Source organism: Phaseolus vulgaris, chromosome 5, assembly GCF_000499845.2.
Source record: "Phaseolus vulgaris cultivar G19833 chromosome 5, P. vulgaris v2.0, whole genome shotgun sequence".
Taxonomy (NCBI): Eukaryota; Viridiplantae; Streptophyta; class Magnoliopsida; order Fabales; family Fabaceae; genus Phaseolus; species Phaseolus vulgaris.
Genome location: NC_023755.2, coordinates 26,262,214 through 26,281,294, shown reverse-complemented (window position 1 = coordinate 26,281,294; position 19,081 = coordinate 26,262,214). Strand labels below are relative to the sequence as shown.

General features: G+C 45.8%; 2 protein-coding genes across 2 annotated transcripts; both read right to left on the bottom strand.

Moving 5' to 3' along the window:
* Window positions 1–9,141: 9,141 nt before the first annotated feature.
* On the bottom strand, window positions 9,142–11,719 carry LOC137834199 (uncharacterized). Its single transcript, XM_068642261.1, has 2 exons — window positions 10,468–11,719; window positions 9,142–9,830 (listed from the first exon to the last, which is right to left on the bottom strand). Exons 1-2 carry the CDS (start codon window positions 11,717–11,719, stop codon window positions 9,142–9,144), a joined length of 1,941 nt encoding a protein of 646 aa, XP_068498362.1.
* Window positions 11,720–11,781: 62 nt separating this feature from the next.
* Window positions 11,782–13,017, bottom strand: LOC137834198 (uncharacterized). Its single transcript, XM_068642260.1, has one exon. The coding sequence runs from the start codon at window positions 13,015–13,017 to the stop codon at window positions 11,782–11,784; it is 1,236 nt and encodes a 411-aa protein (XP_068498361.1).
* Window positions 13,018–19,081: the final 6,064 nt, after the last annotated feature.

Sequence of the window (19,081 nt, the reverse complement as noted above, 5' to 3'; positions counted from 1 at the left end):
GTTAATTTGTATATTTTGTATTTAATATAATTTTTTTATTTAAATTTATATTATGTTAGTTTTTAGGTTAGAATAGAATTATTAAATTATTAGATTGTAAATAGATTGATATTATTTAGTTAATGATTTTTAATTTTTATATATAGTATTTATTATAATTTGAATTTATTATTAATTTATATTATGTTAGTTGTTAGGTTAGAATAGAATTATCGTTTTGGTATTGAGTTTGAGGGTGTTCAACTCTCAGCAATTGATACGTGTTGGTATTGAGTCGAAGGGTGTTCGATCCTTTACAATTGATACGTGTTGGTATTGAGTCCAGGTGTGTTTGACCCTCGACAAACGTGAGATTTCACACTTATTAGTAAACACCTGAATGATCATTACAAAACATAATGGATCAAAATTGGATTAATTTCGTTCACATAAGTGATAAGTACGAAAGAGGAGTAGAAGAATTTATACAACTTATGCAACGTAACGCCAATAATAGTGGTCATGATAGGGTAAAGTTTAGGTGTTTGTGCGTTAATTGTTTGAATGGAAGGATACTGAATATTAAAAAAATTAGGGAGCACCTTCTATGTGATTTTCTTCAATCTTATATAACTTGGACATGGCATGTTGAATTATTAAATTTACCATGTGTTCTGGGCGGTTGACCTGGGTCGTCTTTATGCGTGGCTTGTTCTAACGAGCTAGGGCACCTTCGTTCTGCCTCGTCTGTGTGTACCTGAAAAAGAAGAACAAAGGGGCGCTCTCGCGGCCGTTTGCAATCCGACGCTCAAGTCAGCTAGCGAGAAACACCAAAGTAGCCAGAAACTGTATAATAATCTCAACAACTGGAACTGTGTGACTAAACTGTGTGGCCCTAATTGCCTTGTGCTCACAGCTGGGTGTGCCATCAAGAACAACTAGAGACTACTGTTCTGACTAACTTTATGAGAACTAGGTTAAAACTCATGCAACTGTGAAAGCGTACCTCACTAGGGCTTCTTCGTGCCCTTTATATAGGTGAAAACTAGGGTTTACCTTTGTACTGCTACTATTATCTAGGGTTCCTTGGAGAAGGTCCTTGCGCCGCTATTCCTAGGATTTGAACGTATCTGGCACATGGACTTCCCTTTTCTGGAGTGCAATGATTAACCTTGTGGCCGCTTGGGCTCTAACTTGAGCGTTGTATCTCTCTTGCCATCATACTATTTAGGTGCCATAATTAATCACGTGTCATGCATGCAGCCTTCCTTGAAGATCTTTAATGAGCACGTGGGCATTGTCACGTGCCTTTTTGACTTGATCGTTTATCCTGTGCGGAGGGACCCACAGTGCCGCCACCCAACTTAGGGCTATCCCATTGTGTGGGCCCCCCCTTTCTGTGAAATGCTTACGTCATGCGGGTTGACTCTACGGGCGATGTCTTACTTAGGCGATGTCCGCTTAGGCGATGTCTTTCTCTCGGATAGTGACACGTCTCGGCGAGAACCGATTACGTACACTACAGAACGCCGCTTCTTCATGCGGCGACTACGTTGACTTCTTGACCACCTACCCTTCTCTTGTCCCCGTCATCATACCCGATGACCTGGTCGGTACACAAGCCCCCCAGTCTTGAGCTGATAACTTGTTTTCAGCAAAAAGACTAAAGCTTGCCCCCTGCTGCCCTTGCGACGTTTTGATGACGTGTCATCCTCCGACCGATTGACGTGACATCTCTGCATTGCCGGCGCAACGTACCCTCTCAAGGACTCTGATGATATGATATTCTCTGAGCGAGACGGATGGCACTTTAATTCGTACCTTGACCTCGCGACACGTGGCCCGGTCATAAGGCGCATCTTGAAAACCCCGCACATCAACTTACTGACTCTACTTCTTTCACATCTTTCTTGCACTATTCATCTTCTTCTCAAGAACTTCCCCTGTGTTCTTTCTTTGCCAACCCCTTCCTCCACTCTATTGCTGAGCCCTTCCTCTTTGCTCTTTAGCCCCTTCACAGATAGCACGTACTAAGATGTCCACCAACCCTTCTTCCTCCATAGTGGTTTATAAGGATCTTTACCCATGGGCTTCGAGCGAACTTCTCGATGAGTACTCTTGCTTACTCTCCACCAGGCCCATAAGGGAACACAAGGGGGATCCATGTTCCTACGATCACCGTGCCTTCGCTAAAAGGCATGATGACGACATCACCGTGCTTCCTTGCACCTTAGGGGAGCCGGTGTGTGGGGATGAACGATCCAATAATGGGGTCCCCTTTTTCTATTTTTACCAAGTAGTCTTTAAGTGTGTCGGCGTACGCCTTCCCTTTTCTAGGTTCGAGAAGAAGTTGTTAACAGATATGAACACTGCCCCAGCCCAACTGTATCCTAACAGTTGGGCCTTCGTGAAGGCCTTTGGCATTCTGTTTGGCTTCCTTGGATGTGCACCCTCCGTAGATATTTTCCTTCACTTCTTCGAGGTGAAGAGGCAGGGAAATAACCTATGGGTGACTCTTAGTAACATTCCTGGCAGGATTCTTTTGACTCCTTTCCAGCAAACCTTCAGGGAGTGGAAAGGTAGATTCTTCAAGGTGTGTTGTTCCAGCCTTGCGCCTTCCGCTCTAGACGGCTTTCCTTTGTATTGGACAAAGGACGCCCGAGCCTTAAAAGCTAAGCTTCTCAAGAAGCTGTCCCCAAGGGATCAGGAGGCTTGCAAGATCCTGGCGGGCGCTGGAGGTTTCGACGCGGCTACCTTGATAAGTTTAGAGTATAACGCCGAGCTTTTGGGGAAATACATATGTGTGTGAGGCTTTCCCTATGACCTTCCTTCTTTCTGTTTTTGCTGGATTTTTTGTATGATTTTGCTTGGAAATACTTTGTTTCATTTCTGTCTCTTACTGTACTTTGCTCCTTTTTATGTAGGTTCGAAGATAAACGATCGTCGGAGGGCATTGCTGACTCGGGCTTTGAGGTTCGGAGATGAGGCTTCTTCGTCATATTGCTCAAACTCTGGGGGCCACTGATGAGCGATATGTTCTCGCTTCTTGTGCAACATTAGGATGTGTGCGTAGGGTTATATTTTCATCTTGCACTTGTCATAAACTCCGTTTGTAACCCTAACGCTGGTTTACTTTTCCTTTACGTTAAATGTTGTTCGACTTATTTTGCATGCTTACGTTCTTTGCCATGTCGCGCGCGTTACCTCTGTCATTCCCTTCATTATGCTTGGCGTGAATTCTTTAGATAGCGTTTGCTTGTTTCCTTATTCCTTAAATACCTTACTCATGATCACTTCACCCATGGCTCTGCTCGACCTTCGTTTTTCGTGCGGGATGTTCGCTCGTTTGAGCTTTCTTATTCGAACCCTCGGCATTTTCGCCCCCCGAGCTTATCGGGATAGTCGGCGATGTCTTGCTTGTAGCGGTGTCAGATCGCCTGGTTTCTCCTTTGGCAATGATACTGCCGGTGGTCGCACATGTTGAAGACCGCCTCTGCGCAACCGACGATTATGCGTACTTCTTGGTCCCGTTATCGCCCTTGATGAGTCGACTGGCGTGCGGGTTGCGATTCTTTTGGCGGAGGGATAAGTTAACTACGGCGATCTACGTGGCTTCGCGCGCTAAGGCCCACGCTGGTTACTGACTTGACACTTCACCAACCCCCCTATCAAATGACACGTGGACTCATCGATGGTTGTTATTTCGTGTCGTTTGCGCTTCCCGTAACATTCGAAACTCTAAACTTCTCGCGCCACTACACTGTTACATTATCTTTCTTCTGCGCTTTCAAACTTTCGATACGCTCTGGTGAACGCTTCGTCTCCCTATTCATCATTTCCTCGCGCGCTCCTTCGATCATCAAAAAGGTAAACCTTTTATCACTTTCGTTAGTGCTCACCGCATTTTAATCGGCTTGCATCATCCCTTAACTGCTTGGAGCATACGTTGTGGGCTTTTGTTCTCTGTTTTGCTTTTTCCTGCGTTTTAGGTTTTTCTTTCCCTTTCTGCGACCCCCTTTGTTCATGCTGATTTCCCTTCCCGTTTTCGAATCGAATTATTCTTTTTATCGACCCTCCGCTTTCCTTTTCTCATTCTCCTTTCGTCTTTCCTGCAGTTTTCGATGGCTCGTACAGGGGCCACACCAAACAACCTTGCCCCCTCTCGAAACCCTCCTCCAAAATCTCGCAAACAACCTTCGTCAGGAAACCCCTCCACATCTCGTAACCCACCTAGGGATCCTGCAATCCTTTCAAACCGGGCTCAGAGGCCTGCGCCCTCTCGTCTTAACCAATCGCAATCAACTCCCCCACAAACCAGTGCCACCGCATGCCCCATTCCTTATTACAAACTGTTGTACCCATGGGCTCCTCCAGCTCTGCTGAACGAGACTTCCTTGATTAACTCTGAGGCCGATATTCTTCGCTTGAGAGATAAGACCCACCTCACCTTCCATAAGGAGCATGACGACAAGGTTGTTATTCGTCCTTGTCCTCCTGGGGAACCTGTCTGTACTGATAACGATGGCAAGGATGGCCACCCTTTCTGCTTCGTCTATGCAACCGTGTTCAAGAAGGTTAAGCTCAGGTTCCCCTTTACTCGCTTTGAGAGGGAGCTCCTGACCGAGCTTGATATTGCCCCTGCCCAGCTGCATCCCAACGGCTGGGCGTTTGTCAGGGCATACCAAATTGTTTGTGCGCACCTAGGCCATCCAGCCTCTGTAGATGTGTTCATGTTTCTGTTCGAGGCTAAAAACCCAGGGGATCGCCTATGGGTAAGCTTCAATGGGATTGCTGGGAGATCCATCCTTTCCATCTTCCAGCAATCTTATAAGGATTGGAAGGGTAAGTTTGTTCGTGTTTGTTGTAATGATCAGAATCCTACGCTTCTCGATGGGTTCCCCTTGTACTGGGTTAACAAGGGAAAAAAGGATTCCAAGGATCATTTTCGGAAAGCTAGGAGTCCAGAGAAGATGGGGGAGCTTGATAGAGACTTGTGCAACTTCTGGAAAGAAGTTGCCTCCACCAATACTACCTTACCCACCCCCTCAATCATCAAGTTGGAATTCTATGAGGATCAACTAGACTTTTACATAGGTTTTCCCCTCTAGTCTATCTGGATTTCTCTTCCTGTGCCAAGTCTATTTTACTCTTTATCAAACTTGTTCGTATTACGCTGTCCTGCGCTCACTCTTCGCCGCCTGATCCTTGTATTGCTAATTACCTGTATCTGTAACTGGGTTGATTTGTGAACATTGATCACTTTGTGCAGATACAATGTTGGGGAAAGATCATATGGCCAGACTGCGTTCTATAGCCAAACGCCACAAACTCGCCGCGGGTTCTCAAACCGTCCCGAATTCTGTAGCGGAAGCCGCCGTAGCTCGAGGCGAGCTTCCTCCCGTGGGCTCATCTTCCCTCGTCGCCCCTCCTGCCCCTGCGAGAAAGAAACTGCCACCAAAGAGGGCCAAGAGGAAGAATCCCACAATGGTTTCGGATGAGGAGGATGACGAGAGTACTGAAGATGGACTCATCTGTAAAAGGAACAGGGCAACTGTCGCCGAGCTGCCCGCAATCGAGAGTACAGGCCCAGATTACGCAGAGAATCCCCCCAGTGTCTCCACACCCTTTGAGAGTGCTGGGGACGCTCTACCATCGAACACTTCAGCTGCTGGAGGCGTTCTGGAGCAGGCTACGGATATTCAGTGGTCTCCCCAGCCTGTAGTGGAGCCAAACGTATCGTCGCCGCACCCTGACGCTTCCCTGGTCGTTCCCACTTGTGAGGGTGGTGGTGAGAACCAACCCTCAATCCCTCTCCTAATCCCTGCTCTTCCAGCCCCGGTCGAGGAGGTCTTGAAAGCCCACGCCGTTCACCTTAACGCTGTGACTACTGAGTGCGTAGAGAAACGCCTTTACCAGATGATGGGCGAGGCTCTAAGGGACTCCTTGAACCAGTATGAATCTGAAGCCGGTGCTGCGAAGGACCAAGTCCAACAACTTAAGCGTGATCTTACGATGAGGGGATTGGAGTTTTCAAGGTTAGAGAATGCTCTGAAGGACGAGTTGCGGGACGAACGTAAAAACAGCGCTGAGCTAGACAAAAAGTTCAACGTCAAGCTCTTAGAGGCCACCGAACTCGAGGGCAGACTCGTGCATCAGCGGGAGAAGTTAGCGGACCTGGAGGAGATCCTTAAGGCTAAACAGGCCTACGTGGCTGAGCTCGAGGCCAAATCTATTGAGAGGGAGGACCTGCTGGGCAAAAGCGAAACCGCCAAGGATCAAAAAGCCAAGGAACTGAGCGAGACTGCAGCAAAGCTTACCCAGGCGCTTGAGGAGAACGGAAAGCTGAAGAAACAAATTGAAGAACTCGACCTCAGTGCTGCAAATGTTCTGACTTCCGGGTTTGGCGCGGCCTTGGAGCAGTTTGCTTGTGCTTACCCTGACTTGGACCTTTCTCAGTTCTCGATTTGCCATGAAGTGGTAGATGGAAAAAATTGTACCTTCAGATTAAGTTTTCCATTCGCCGCTTTGTTTTGAAACCTTCCGAAAGACTTATATATTCAACACCTGTTTATGTGCAACGAAACTGTTTGTAATGACTCCCTTTTAATTCAAACCGCTTTAACATATGCACATGGTTTCTCTTTTATCTGGTGTGCGATCACTGGATAACTTGGTGGGCTTTCACTTAATCCAACTAACTTAGCACAAACTGATGCTTAATTTTCTAGCAATCAACTTATCTTAAACAAACGGTTAGTCTATAGCAATAACATTTGACACGAAATTACTTACTGAGCAGTAGGCGAGAGTCATTTTTAGTATCTGAAATCTCGCTTGCCTGATCTGCCAAGTGACATGTGTGTTTCTAGGTCATCGCCTAAAACTAGGCGGGCCTGATTCTGCACTGACGACTTTCGAACTTGCCTCAATTTGCTTAAGCAAAGAGGTCTTGTATTTTGTTCTTGCCTGAACTCACTCTGAGGTGAGAAGGACTTTATCTGGCCTGAACTCGCTCGACGGCGAGAAGGACTTTATCTGGCCTGAACTCGCTCGACGGCGAGAAGGACTTTATCTGGCCTGAACTCGCTCGACGGCGATAAGGACTTTATCTTGCCTGAACTCGCTCGACGGCGAGAAGGACTTTATCTTGCCTGAACTCGCTCGACGGCGAGAATGACTTTATCTGTTCTCGCCTAAACCCGTTCTTGACGAGTAGGGCCTAAAACTTAACTTGCACCTCCGATTGCCGGATGGTGACAAGGATTTAAAAACTTTATACTTGTGCTTCCGATCGCCAGGTGGCGATGAGGTCTTAAAATCTTATACTAGTGCCTCTGATCACCGCTCGGCGATAAGGACTTAAAGCTTATCTTTCACCTTCGATCGCCAACTGGCGATGAGGGTTTACAACTTAACTTGTGCCTCCAATCGCCAAGCAGCGATGAGGACTTAAACCTTATCTTTCACCTTTGATCGCCAACTGGCGATGAGGGTTTACAACTTGACTTGTGCCTCCGATCGCCAGGTGGCGACGAGGCTTTAATTTTGAGATAAATTTGGAAAACTTAAAAGGGGTGAGCATGCTTATTTAAACAACTTGGGAAACTTGATAGACTCGAACTTTCTTTATTGGGTGGCCTCATTAAAAAACCCTCCTTGGGGAAAAAGAACGCCACCTTGAAAAACTGTTTTTCACTCAACTTGTTCGAGTTAACTGCTACTTACAATGTTCTAACTGTAATAAAACTTGAGATGGGTAGCGTTCCAAGTGCGAGGAATCGCCCCTCCTTCCATCGTTTCCAAACGGTAGGCACCGTTCCCTAGTGTTTCAGTTATTCTAAACAGTCCTGTCCATTTGGGTGACAATTTGTTCTGCATCTCGTACAGGTGGGCCTTCCTCATCACCAGGTCGCCATCTCTGAATTGCCTTGGCCTCGCCCTAGAATTGTACTTGTGCTCAACTCTTCTCTTTATTGCTTCAGCCTTCACCCTTGCTTCCTACCTAACCTCATCCAGCAAATCTAAGTTCATTCTCCTTTCTGCATTCGAGTCTTCCGCCACGAAGTTCTGGAATCTCAGCGAGCTTTCCTGGATTTCAACTGGGATCATCGCATCGCACCCGTACACCAAGCTAAACGGGGTTTCGTGGGTTCCTAATTGCTCAGTGGTATGATATGCCCATATTATACGGGGAACTTCCTCAGTCCAAGATCCTTTGGCCTTCTCCAATCTCCTCTTCAAACCTCTCAGTAAAACCCGATTAGCTGACTCCACCTGCCCATTCGTTTGTGGGTGCTCCACAGAAGCGAACACCTGTTGTGTTCCAATATCCTCGCACAGCTTCTTCAACAGGTGACTTTCGAACTGAGTCCCGTTATCTGATACCAAACGCTTGGGCACACCGAAACGACACACAATATTCTTCCATACGAAATTTTGAATCTTGTGCGCGGTGATCTGGGCTACTGGTTCTGCTTCAATCCACTTCGTGAAGTATTCGACTGCCACAACCAAATACTTCATCTGCCTAATCACCAATGGGAAGGGTCCCAGAATATCGATTCCCCATGTGTGGAAAGGCCAGGGACTGTAGATTGACTTTAGCCCTTCCGGGGGCGCCTTGTGCCAATCGGTGTGCTCCTGGCACTGCTTGCAACGCTGGGCATATATCTTGCAGTCTTCCCTCATTGTCGGCCAATAATAACCTGCATGGATAGTTCTCGTCGCCAAGGCTCGACCTCCGATGTGAGTCCCACAAATCCCTTCATGGAGCTCGACCATAATTCTCGTGCACTTCTCTCCATGCACACATACTAAAAGGGGGTGTGTGAACCCAAACCTGTACAACTCGCCATCGATGAGGGTGAACTTGCTGGAGTTCTTTTTTACCTTCCTAGCTTCCGTCCGGTCCATTGGGAGTACGCCATCTGCCATGTAGCGCTGGTATGGCGTTATGCATGTGTCTGGCTCGTGGACGGCGCAAACTTGTGTCATCTTTGTCTCTCCCACTGGATGCGCTCTAACCCTTGGTGTCCTCAAGGTCTCCTGAGATAAAGACTTATGACCCCTCGCCATCCCTTCCATTGACTTGCAGACTTGGAGAACTTGGTGGTCTGCCACGAACGCTCGAGGTGTCTTCAGGGTTTCTTGTATGACAGTCCTCTACCTGCCCCCCTTGCCCGAACTGGCGAGCTTGGCTAGTAAGTTAGCTCGGGCGTTCTGCTCTCTTGGCACATGCACGACTTCGAACAAAACAAAAGACCACCTCAATTCCTGCACATACTCCAGATAAGCTGCCATCTGGGGATCCTTAGCCTGGAACTCGCCAGTTACTTGGCCCGTGATCAATAATAAATCGCTCTTGGCCATCAGCACCCTTGCTCCCATCTCTTTTGCCAACAAGATACCAGCGATCAAAGCCTCATATTCCGCTTGATTATTGCTGGCTTTAAAGGCAAACCTTAGGGACTGCTCTATCAACACGTCATTGGGTCCTTCCAAAATAACCCCGGCCCCACTACCGAACTGGTTAGAGGACCCATCCACCGAGAGCACCCAACGAAAACCATCTCCGGCGTTCTGCACTGTTTCAGAAGATAGCTCGACCACGAAGTCAGCGAAGATTTGCCCCTTGATCGGTCCCCGGGGCTCATACTTGATGTCGAATTCTGAAAACTCTACCGCCCATTTTACCATTCTTCCAGCCACATCCAGTTTCTTCAGAACCTTCTGGATGGGTAAGTCGGTCATTACCAATATTGTAAAGCTCTGGAAGTAATGGCGCAACCTCCTTCCGAAAACACCACTGCCAGCGCTGCTTTTTCCAAAGCCTGATATCTCACTTCTGGGCCCTGCAACACCTTGCTAACAAAATAAACGGGCTTCTAAACTTGATCTTGATCCTGGACGAGCACCGCACTCAGCGTCTTCTCAGTTACGGCGAAGTATAACCTGAGGGGCGCTCCCATTTGAGGTTTGCACAGAACCGGCGGGCTCGCCAAGTACTCCTTGAGCTTCACGAAAGCCTCTTCACACTCCTTCGTCCAGACAAACCTATTATTCCTTTTCAAGCACTGGAAATACGGGTGGCCCCTCTCTCCACTAGCAAACACGAATCGCGACAGGGCAAGAGAAAACCTAGGAACTTCCCTGCTTCCACGCTGAAAATGCACTTCTCAGGGTTCAGCTTCAGTTTATATTTGGCTATCGTAACAAACAGCTCCTCCAAATCAGCAATATGCTGGTTTTTTTCCAGGGATGTCACGACCATATCATCAACGTAAGCTTGCACGTTCCTCCCAAGCATAGGTGCAAGCACTTTATCCATCAGCCTCTGGTATGTGGCCCCCGCATTCTTCAGCCCAAAAGGCATCACCTTGTAGCAATAGCACGACTTCTCCGTCATGAAGGCAGTTTTTTCTTCATCCATGGGGTGCATCTTAATTTGGTTATACCCCGAGAATGCGTCCAAGAAACTTAACAACTTACACCCTGCTGCACTGTCCACCAGGGCGTCTATACTTGGCAAAGGATAGGAATCCTTTGGACAGGCTTTGTTCAGATCTTTGAAATCGACACACATTCGCCATTTCCCATTGCTCTTCTTTACCAATACAACATTGGCGAGACATTCCGGATACTGTATCTCCTTGATGTGGCCTGCCTCGAGGAGTTTCTGCGTTTCATCTCTGATCGCCTGTCTCCTTTCTTCATTGAATTTCCTTCTTCTTTGTCGGACTGGCTTGACTTGAGGGTCCATTGCTAAACGATGACACAAGAAATCAAGGTCAATTCCCGGCATATCTGAGGCAGACCACGCGAATGCGTCCAGATGCCTGCCTATCACCTTGGCGATCTGATCTTGCGTCTTGCCATCTAACGTCTTTCCCAACTTAAAAGTTTTGTCGCTGATCTCCCTTTCGAGCCAATCTCCAACTGGCCGAGGCCTCTTCTCGCTAGCGAGCAATGCTCTCACAATGCTTGACTCCCTGGCGGTTTCCGGGCAGTTTTCCTCCTCCTCTACTTGAGCGTTTCTCTCAGACCTCGCCTCGACATCTTCCTTGGTCACGTCGCCCTTGGTGGCTGCTTCTAACGCCACATCCATAACTACGTCGCCTTCGACGGCCCCCTCTGACGCTGCATCCATAGCTCGTCGGTTTTTATGCTCATTCCCCGCACCAAGAGGTGGTGTTGTGGTCACATGGCACACTGATCGCCTGTTCTTGAGGCTGTTTTCGTAGCATCTCTTCGCCTCCTCTTGGTCAGATCGGATGGTGACGATCACCCCTTCCATTGAAGGTAATTTGACCTTCATGTGCCTCGTGGAGGGTACAGCTCCTATCCTATTGAGTGTTGGCCTTCCCAATAGGATATTATATGTTGAGGGGGCGTTCACGACAAGGTATTTGATTTTCTCCGTGCGCGAAGCAGCCCCATCTGTGAACGTTGTTCTTAACTCAATGTATCCCCTGACTTCGACTTGATCACCCGCAAAACCGTATAAGCAGCCCCCATATGGCCTCAGCTGGTCTGTAGATAATTGTAGCCTTTTGAAGGTCGGCCAGAACATCACATCTGCCGAGCTTCCTTGATCGACCAAGACCCGATGAACCGTCCTCTCTGCCGTGACGAGCGAGATCACAATGGGATCGTTGTCGTGCGGCACAACATCCCTGAGGTCTTCCTTAGTGAACGTGATGTCCACATCGGGCGAATGGTCCTCAAAAACTTCCACTGACATCACGGACCTCGCATACCTTTTACGCTGTGACGCAGTACACCCACCACCCGAGAATCCACCAGCTATGGTGTGGATTTCACCGAGAACGGGCGCCTCGTGCTGCTGTCCCTCACTACCCCCGGTTGCGAGCCTGACGATCGTCCCGCCTGCTTCTCCATCAAGTAATCCTTCAGGAAACCATTCTTCACAAGCTCATCCAACTGATAGCCAAGCGCCAAACAGTTGTTAATATGGTGCCCGAATGCTTTGTGGAATTCGCACCGTGACTCCTTGCGAGGTCCCAGCACCCTGTCAGCTTTAATCGGTGGCCTCAACCTGTCGGCTATGCTGGGCACCGCAATTAGATCTTTGAGTTCCATCACAAAGTTGTGCCTCGGTGGCTTGCTTGCTTCTCTTCCTTCCTCTACTCGACCCTTAGGTTGGGTCCTCCGTGGCTCGTAAGCGCGGTTCCTGTCAAAGTGTTTTCTCTCTGTGACGGCTTGGTGAACCCGAACGGGTTGCATGCGTATCTGTGCCTTGGGACGCGCTGGCGCAGCGGTCACGCATTTCTCGTACGTTTCACCTTCCGAGGCAATATGCTCTACCGCCTGTCGCCTTATCTCGGCGAAGGTTTTACTGAAAGATCCGAGACGCACCCCCTTCTTGAACGCGTACACAATCATGGGTTCCTCCTTGGTGCCTACTTTCACTACCTGTGCCCCAAAGCGACTTATGTATTCTTTTAGGGTTTCGCCTTGGAACTGCTTGACGTCGAAAAGATCGTACAAGACTGGGGCGGGAGTTCTGTTGGCCAGATACTGTTCTCTAAATAGTTGTGAAAGTTGGGCGAAGGACATGATGTGGCCCTCTGGGAGGCTGATGAACCAATCCATGGCCATCCCTGTTAAGGTGCTCATAAAAAGCTTGCACCTAACGGCGTCTGAACCGCCTACGAGCAACATCTGTGTGTGGAACGCCGTGAGGTGTGCTTCAGGATCCTCCATTCCCGTGAAGGTCGCTTTGGGTCCCGTGAACGTATTGGGAATTGTTGTCTCCAAGATTGCCTGTGAAAATGGCGTTGTGAATTCCCTGGGTGGGGATGTAGCCTCCGGCTCGTCTCTGCCACGCCATCTATGACGTAACTCCTCCTTGGTGCGGTGGAGTTCCTCGCTTCTTGCTTGAGAGGCTGTCAGGTCCGCCTGCATGCGCTCCTGTTCTACTTTCGAGGCTGCCACTGCGTCTTGCAACCCGTGCACCATGCCCATGAGTTGCTGTAGGGTCATCTCTTCACTCCTAGCGCATGCTGGTCGGGTGGTCATGGCTCTCTGGGGATCCTCTCGACTTATCTGAGTGTTGGAAACTAGAACTGAAAGCTTGTGTGGTGGAACCGATGTTTATATCGGCCCCACGGTGGGCGCCAGATGTTCTGGCCGGTAGACCTGGGTCGTCTTTATGCGTGGCTTGTTCTAACGAGCTAGGGCACCTTCGTTCTGCCTCGTCTGTGTGTACCTGAAAAAGAAGAACAAAGGGGCGCCCTCGCGGCCGTTTGCACTCCAACGCTCAAGTCAGCTAGCGAGAAACACCAAAGTAGCCAGAAACTGTATAATAATCTCAACAACTGGAACTGTGTGACTAAACTGTGTGGCCCTAATTGCCTTGTGCTCATAGCTGGGTGTGCCGTCAAGAACAACTAAGGACTACTGTTCTGAGTAACTTTATGAGAACTAGGTTAAAACTCATGCAACTGTGAAAGCGTACCTCACTAGGGCTTCTTCGTGCCCTTTAAATAGGTGAAAACTAGGGTTTACCTTTGTACTGCTATTATCTAGGGTTCCTTGGAGAAGGTCCTTGCGCCGCTATTCCTAGGATCTGAACGTATCTGGCGCATGGACTTCCCTTTTCTGGAGTGCAATGATTAACCTTGTGGCCGCTTGGGCTCTAACTTGAGCGTTGTATCTCTCGTGCCATCATACTATTTAGGTGCCCTAATTAATCACGTGTCATGCATGCAGCCTTCCTTGAAGATTTTTAATGAGCACGTGGGCATTGTCACGTGCCCTTTTGACTTGATCGTTTATCCTGTGCGGAGGGACTCACAGTGCCGCCACCCAACTTAGGGTTATCCCATCGTGTGGGGCCCCCCTTTCTGTGAAATGCTTACGTCATGCGGGTTGACTCTACGGGCGATGTCTTACTTAGGCAATGTCTTTCTCTCAGATAGTGACACGTCTCGGCGAGAACCGATTACGTACACTGCAGAACGCCGCTTCTTCATGCGGCGACTACGTTGACTTCTTGACCACCTACCCTTCTCTTGTCCCCGTCATCATACCCAATGACCTGGTCGGTACACCATGTGTTTCTATAATTTGAAGAATATGTGGGGTCCACCAGGATGATGCAATACATGGTGAAGTACGTGAAGATCAATTGGAAGATATGATTTGTGATTTGGGAGCTGAGTTTTTTGTAGAAGCGCATGGATATGGAAGTATGTCAAGTGATGTAGAGATTCCATTGTATCCTGGATCAACTAACTTCACACGGTTGGCGGCAGTGTTAAGATTGATGAATTTGAAGGTAATAAATGGATGAACTGGTAAAATCTTTATGGAATGCTTTAGTTGTTGAAGGATATGCTTCTAGAGGGAAATACTTTACCTAATTGCAATTATGAGGCCAAAAAGATTCTTTGTTGGATGGGTGTAGAGTCTAAAAAGATACATGCATGTCCTATTGGTGGTATATTAAATAAGAAAGATTTTGAATTGTTGAAAAGTTGTATGAGGTGTGGGTCATCACGTTATAAGTTGAAACAAAAAGATAATTATACTATTGAAGAGATAGAAAAGCATGGACCCCCAATGAAGGTTATGTGGTATCTTCCCATCATTCCAATGATGAAGGGTTTGTTTGCAAACCCATATGATGCTAAGAATCTTAGATGGCATACAGTTGAGAGAAAATGTGAAGGCATGTACCGACATCTAGCTTATTCTATTCAATGGAAGAAATTTGATGACGAGATTCTAAAGTTTGATAAAGAATCAAGAAATATCCGACTTGGTTTAGCTACAGAAGGAATGAATTCATTTGGTAATATGAGTACGAATCACAGTTCATGGCCTATTTTACTAGTTATTTACAACATACCTCCTAGATTGTGTATGAAGAAAAAATACATGATGTTGTCTATGATGATACTCGGTCCAAGACAGTTAGGAAATGACATAGATGTTTATCTAAGTCTCCTAATTGAAGACTTGAAGTTAGTGCGGGACTAGAGTGTTGAAGTATTTGAAGGATTTGCTAATGAAACCTTCAAGATGCATGCCATGTTAGTTTGCACCATCAATGACTTTCCGGCATATGGTAACTTGTTGGGGTATAGTGTTAAGGGTCATAAAGCTTGTCCAATATGCAAAGAAGAAACCGCTTCTCAACAATTTAAACATGGAAGGAAGATAGTATATCTTCGTCATCGGACGTTTCTTAGATGTCATCATCCTTACCAGAGGTTGAAAAAAGCCTTTAATGGACATCAAGAGATTAGTAGTTCACCAACTCCATTAACTAGTGTTGAGGTTTATGAAAAGGTAAATAACATACTCCACACCTTTGGTAAGTAAAAAAAAAAGTGATAAGTGACAAACATATGGAAGAAAAAATCAATCTTCTTTGATCTTCCGTACTGGTCGAGATTAAAAGTCAAACATTGTATAGATTTAATGCATGTTAAGAAGAATGTTTCTTATAGTTTAATTAGTACACTTCTTAACATTAACGGGAAGACAAAGGATGGTATAAATGCTCGTTTAGATTTGATTGAGATGAACATACGAGACGAGTTGGCACCGATAGAAATGGGTAAGCGTACATATTTACCCCCAGCTTGTTACACCATGTCAAAAGATGAAAAAATAAGTTTTTATCAATGTTTAAAGGGTGTGAAAGTGCCACAAGGACATTCCTCAAATGTGAAGAGCCTAGTGTCAATGCAAGATTTGAAGCTAATTGGGTTCAAGCCTCATGATTATCACATCTTGATGCAATAGTTGCTACCGATAGCTATTCCTGGGATTTTACCAAAAATTGTTAGACATACCATAACCCGTTTGTGCTCATTCATCTCTTGCATCTGTTGTAAAGTCATTAATCCATTAAAATTAGATGAACTTGAAGATGAAATTGTTGTTATCTTGTGGGAATTGGAGTTGTTTTTTCCTCCATCTTTTTTTGACATCATGGTTCATCTAGTTGTGCATCTGGTAGGAGAGGTTAGATTGTGTGGACCAGTGTACTTAAGATGGATGTATCCTGTTGAGCGGTAAGCTTCAATGATTGAAAGGTACATAGCTGAAAAAAGTATTGAATTTTGTTCAAAGTACATGTCAAAAGCAAATCCAATAGGTCTTTCAGCCAACTCATGGCACCATAAGCATTCTACAAGTAAATGTTTACACGGTGTACATGTTGTAAGCAAATCTCAATCAAAAGTCTTGCAAGCACATTTGTATATATTGAATAACACAGATGAGGTTATACCTTACATAGATGCTCATAAAGTCATTGTGAAGGCAAATAACCCAAGACAACCAGAGAAATGGGTATTGATGGAATATAATAGAACTTTCATGGCTTGGTTTAAAGATAAGGTGTTAAAGGATTCAACTACATCAGAGACCTTGACCTGGTTGGCTGCTGGATTGAAGTTTGATGTCATTTCTTATACAGGTTATGATCCTGCCTGTTGACCAGAACGCGAGAGCCTTGCCTCGACAAAGGTAACTTCCTCTGGATCGACTTTGCACCGTGTTAGCTCCCGTCCTTCACCTTGATTCACCTCAAGAACCTGCAAAAGACAGAACGGCGCCGCTGCGGCCGATCGCGCTCTGACGCTCAAGTCAGCGACTGAACCACCAAAATACTAAGAGGAAAACTAAGAACTTCAGGAACCGTGCAATGTTCTCTCTCAGCGTACTCAAGTTCTCGCGAGCGTAAAAGAAGTATTCTAAAACGCGCGTACCTCAGAAGTTCGTTAGGATCCCTTATATACCTGTGCGCTTTCTCTCTCCTGACAGTTACACATCCGGACACGTGGCTCGCATCCAGCTGTACACGTGTCACCATCTGGAGCATCCTTGATTTGAGCGTCACCTCTTACTCTTCAGGCTGTTCGACTAAGTTACCTATGCAGGAAGCAACTCAGCGTATAGCTGCCTTGGAGCGCGATCTCCTCTGTGTGGCGAGTACGGGTGTCATCATACACACCTTCCCTGTAGTCTCGCCGGCCGCCATTATATTCTACTTTACTTACTTCACTGTGCATGCTCGGGTAAGCTGTTCCCTGACCTCAACCTCTGGCCAGCTAGGGAATGACCATCTGACGACTTCATCCTTTGCTTCGAAAGCCTGGAACAAGCTTTCCTGATCCTTCGGCGATGTCCTCCTCTCGGCGATCTCCGACCGCCTTGTCGCCTGGGTTCACATCCGGCGACTACGACACAAACTTGGTGACCGCCGGTTTAGGTATGCTAGAGATCGGGGCACGCCAACTTAATGACTGGCGACTACACGAGCCTCCCGACTTCCTTCCCTTCTGCCAGCCAGGTGTCCCGTTCAACACGCCTATATTATAGCTTGCTGCCACGTCATCTATTCTGACTACTTGGGCGGTACAGGTTACGAAGTGAAAAATTGTATATTTCACACGAAGTCTATGGATGAAAATAGTACAATTCAATGGTGTTACTCTTGAAGCTGAGTCGATGCAGTTTTCCACTTCAAAAGATACAAATCCTGTAGTTGGATTAATGACATACTATGGTATTATAGAAGAGATATGGGAGGTTGACTATACTAGGTGTTTTGTTCCAGTTTTCAAGTGTAAATGGGTTGACAATAAGAGTGGGGTTAAAATTGATGAATCAGGATTCACATTAGTGGACTTTTGAAAGATAGGTTATCGAGATGAGCCATTTATAGTGTTTCAACAAGCATCTCAGGTTTTCTATGTCAAAGATCCTACGTCAATGTCAACAGGTGTCTTCTCACCACTAGCACGTGTCAATGAGAGACGTTTTAGTCTAGTTGATGATGTACATGCAACCCATAAAGACCACAATGAAGGAATTTACATATGAATATTCAACCCATTATGGTAATAAATTTAGAAATATTTTTTATAATACAATTTAGAATTTTATGTATTTGTATTATATGATTTTCTTTCAATGCAATTTAACTAATGTTTGTTACCTAATTTTTTATCACAGATATGACTGACGATATGACCAAAATCAATATAGCAAACATATGACCTACTAGACTAAAACGTCTCTCATTGACACGTGCTAGTGGTGAGAAGACACCTGTTGACATTGACGTCAACACTGGAGTGGCTTCTGGTCATAATGCTGAGAATTTTAGTAGCTATCTTGGAATTGTTGCTCCCGAGAGGCTCTCTATATTGATTAATTCAAGGGATGATGTGTCAAAGGTCGATCGGAACATGCTCTGGGAAGATTTCACAGTAAGCTTTACATTATTATCATTATCATATAATGCTTTTTAATATTAATTGACCAATTTTAATTTCATGATATTATTTTGCAAACACATTTTGATGTCCCTAATGTTGAATCGCTTCCATCTAAGATTAATATTGGCATTAAATTTCGCCAGTTTAATTGAATGTTGACGATGAAATATGTTTTTAGCATCTATAAAGGCCAAAATCCTTGTTTAAAGTACGCTAATGTTGATGAAGAGACATAGTGTCTTTTTGTTCAAAGCCGTTAATCTGAAGTGTGGTTGGTAAGTGAAGTTACTTAACTATTTTATTTATATAACATCAATAACTTAAATTATTTGATTCACTTTGTTTATTTAATTTATGACATGATCGTCGGAAGAAAGCTCAAGTCACAACACAAAAGAATGTTACCCCGCACCTAATGTCTCGTTTGGGTATCGAAAGCTTGAGCAATCACTGATGATGGAAAATGAGCAGTCCAGACAGAGGACTGGGTTTGGGGTTGATACAGGGGTCAATGAACCTCCATCACCACCTTCCCGCCACGAAAAATGGAAGATGGCCCAAATTAAAAAGTCAGGTACCTTTAGTTTTGAGCAATCACGGATAGTCTCAGAAAAATTGTAAGTTATTTTAATCCTCTTTTCCATTTATTTTAAAGCATTAATTATATTAAAAGCTTATATGATTTTGGTCTCTTGCAAGATTCCTTGGTTGAGCAAAGTTTCCAAGGTGATGTGAGTTGATTTTATGATTGATCATTTTTATGGTGACACTTTAGTTATATTTGGATTTTAGACAATTAGAGGTGACAACCTAAGGAAAAGCTGCATTGGACATTAACTTAA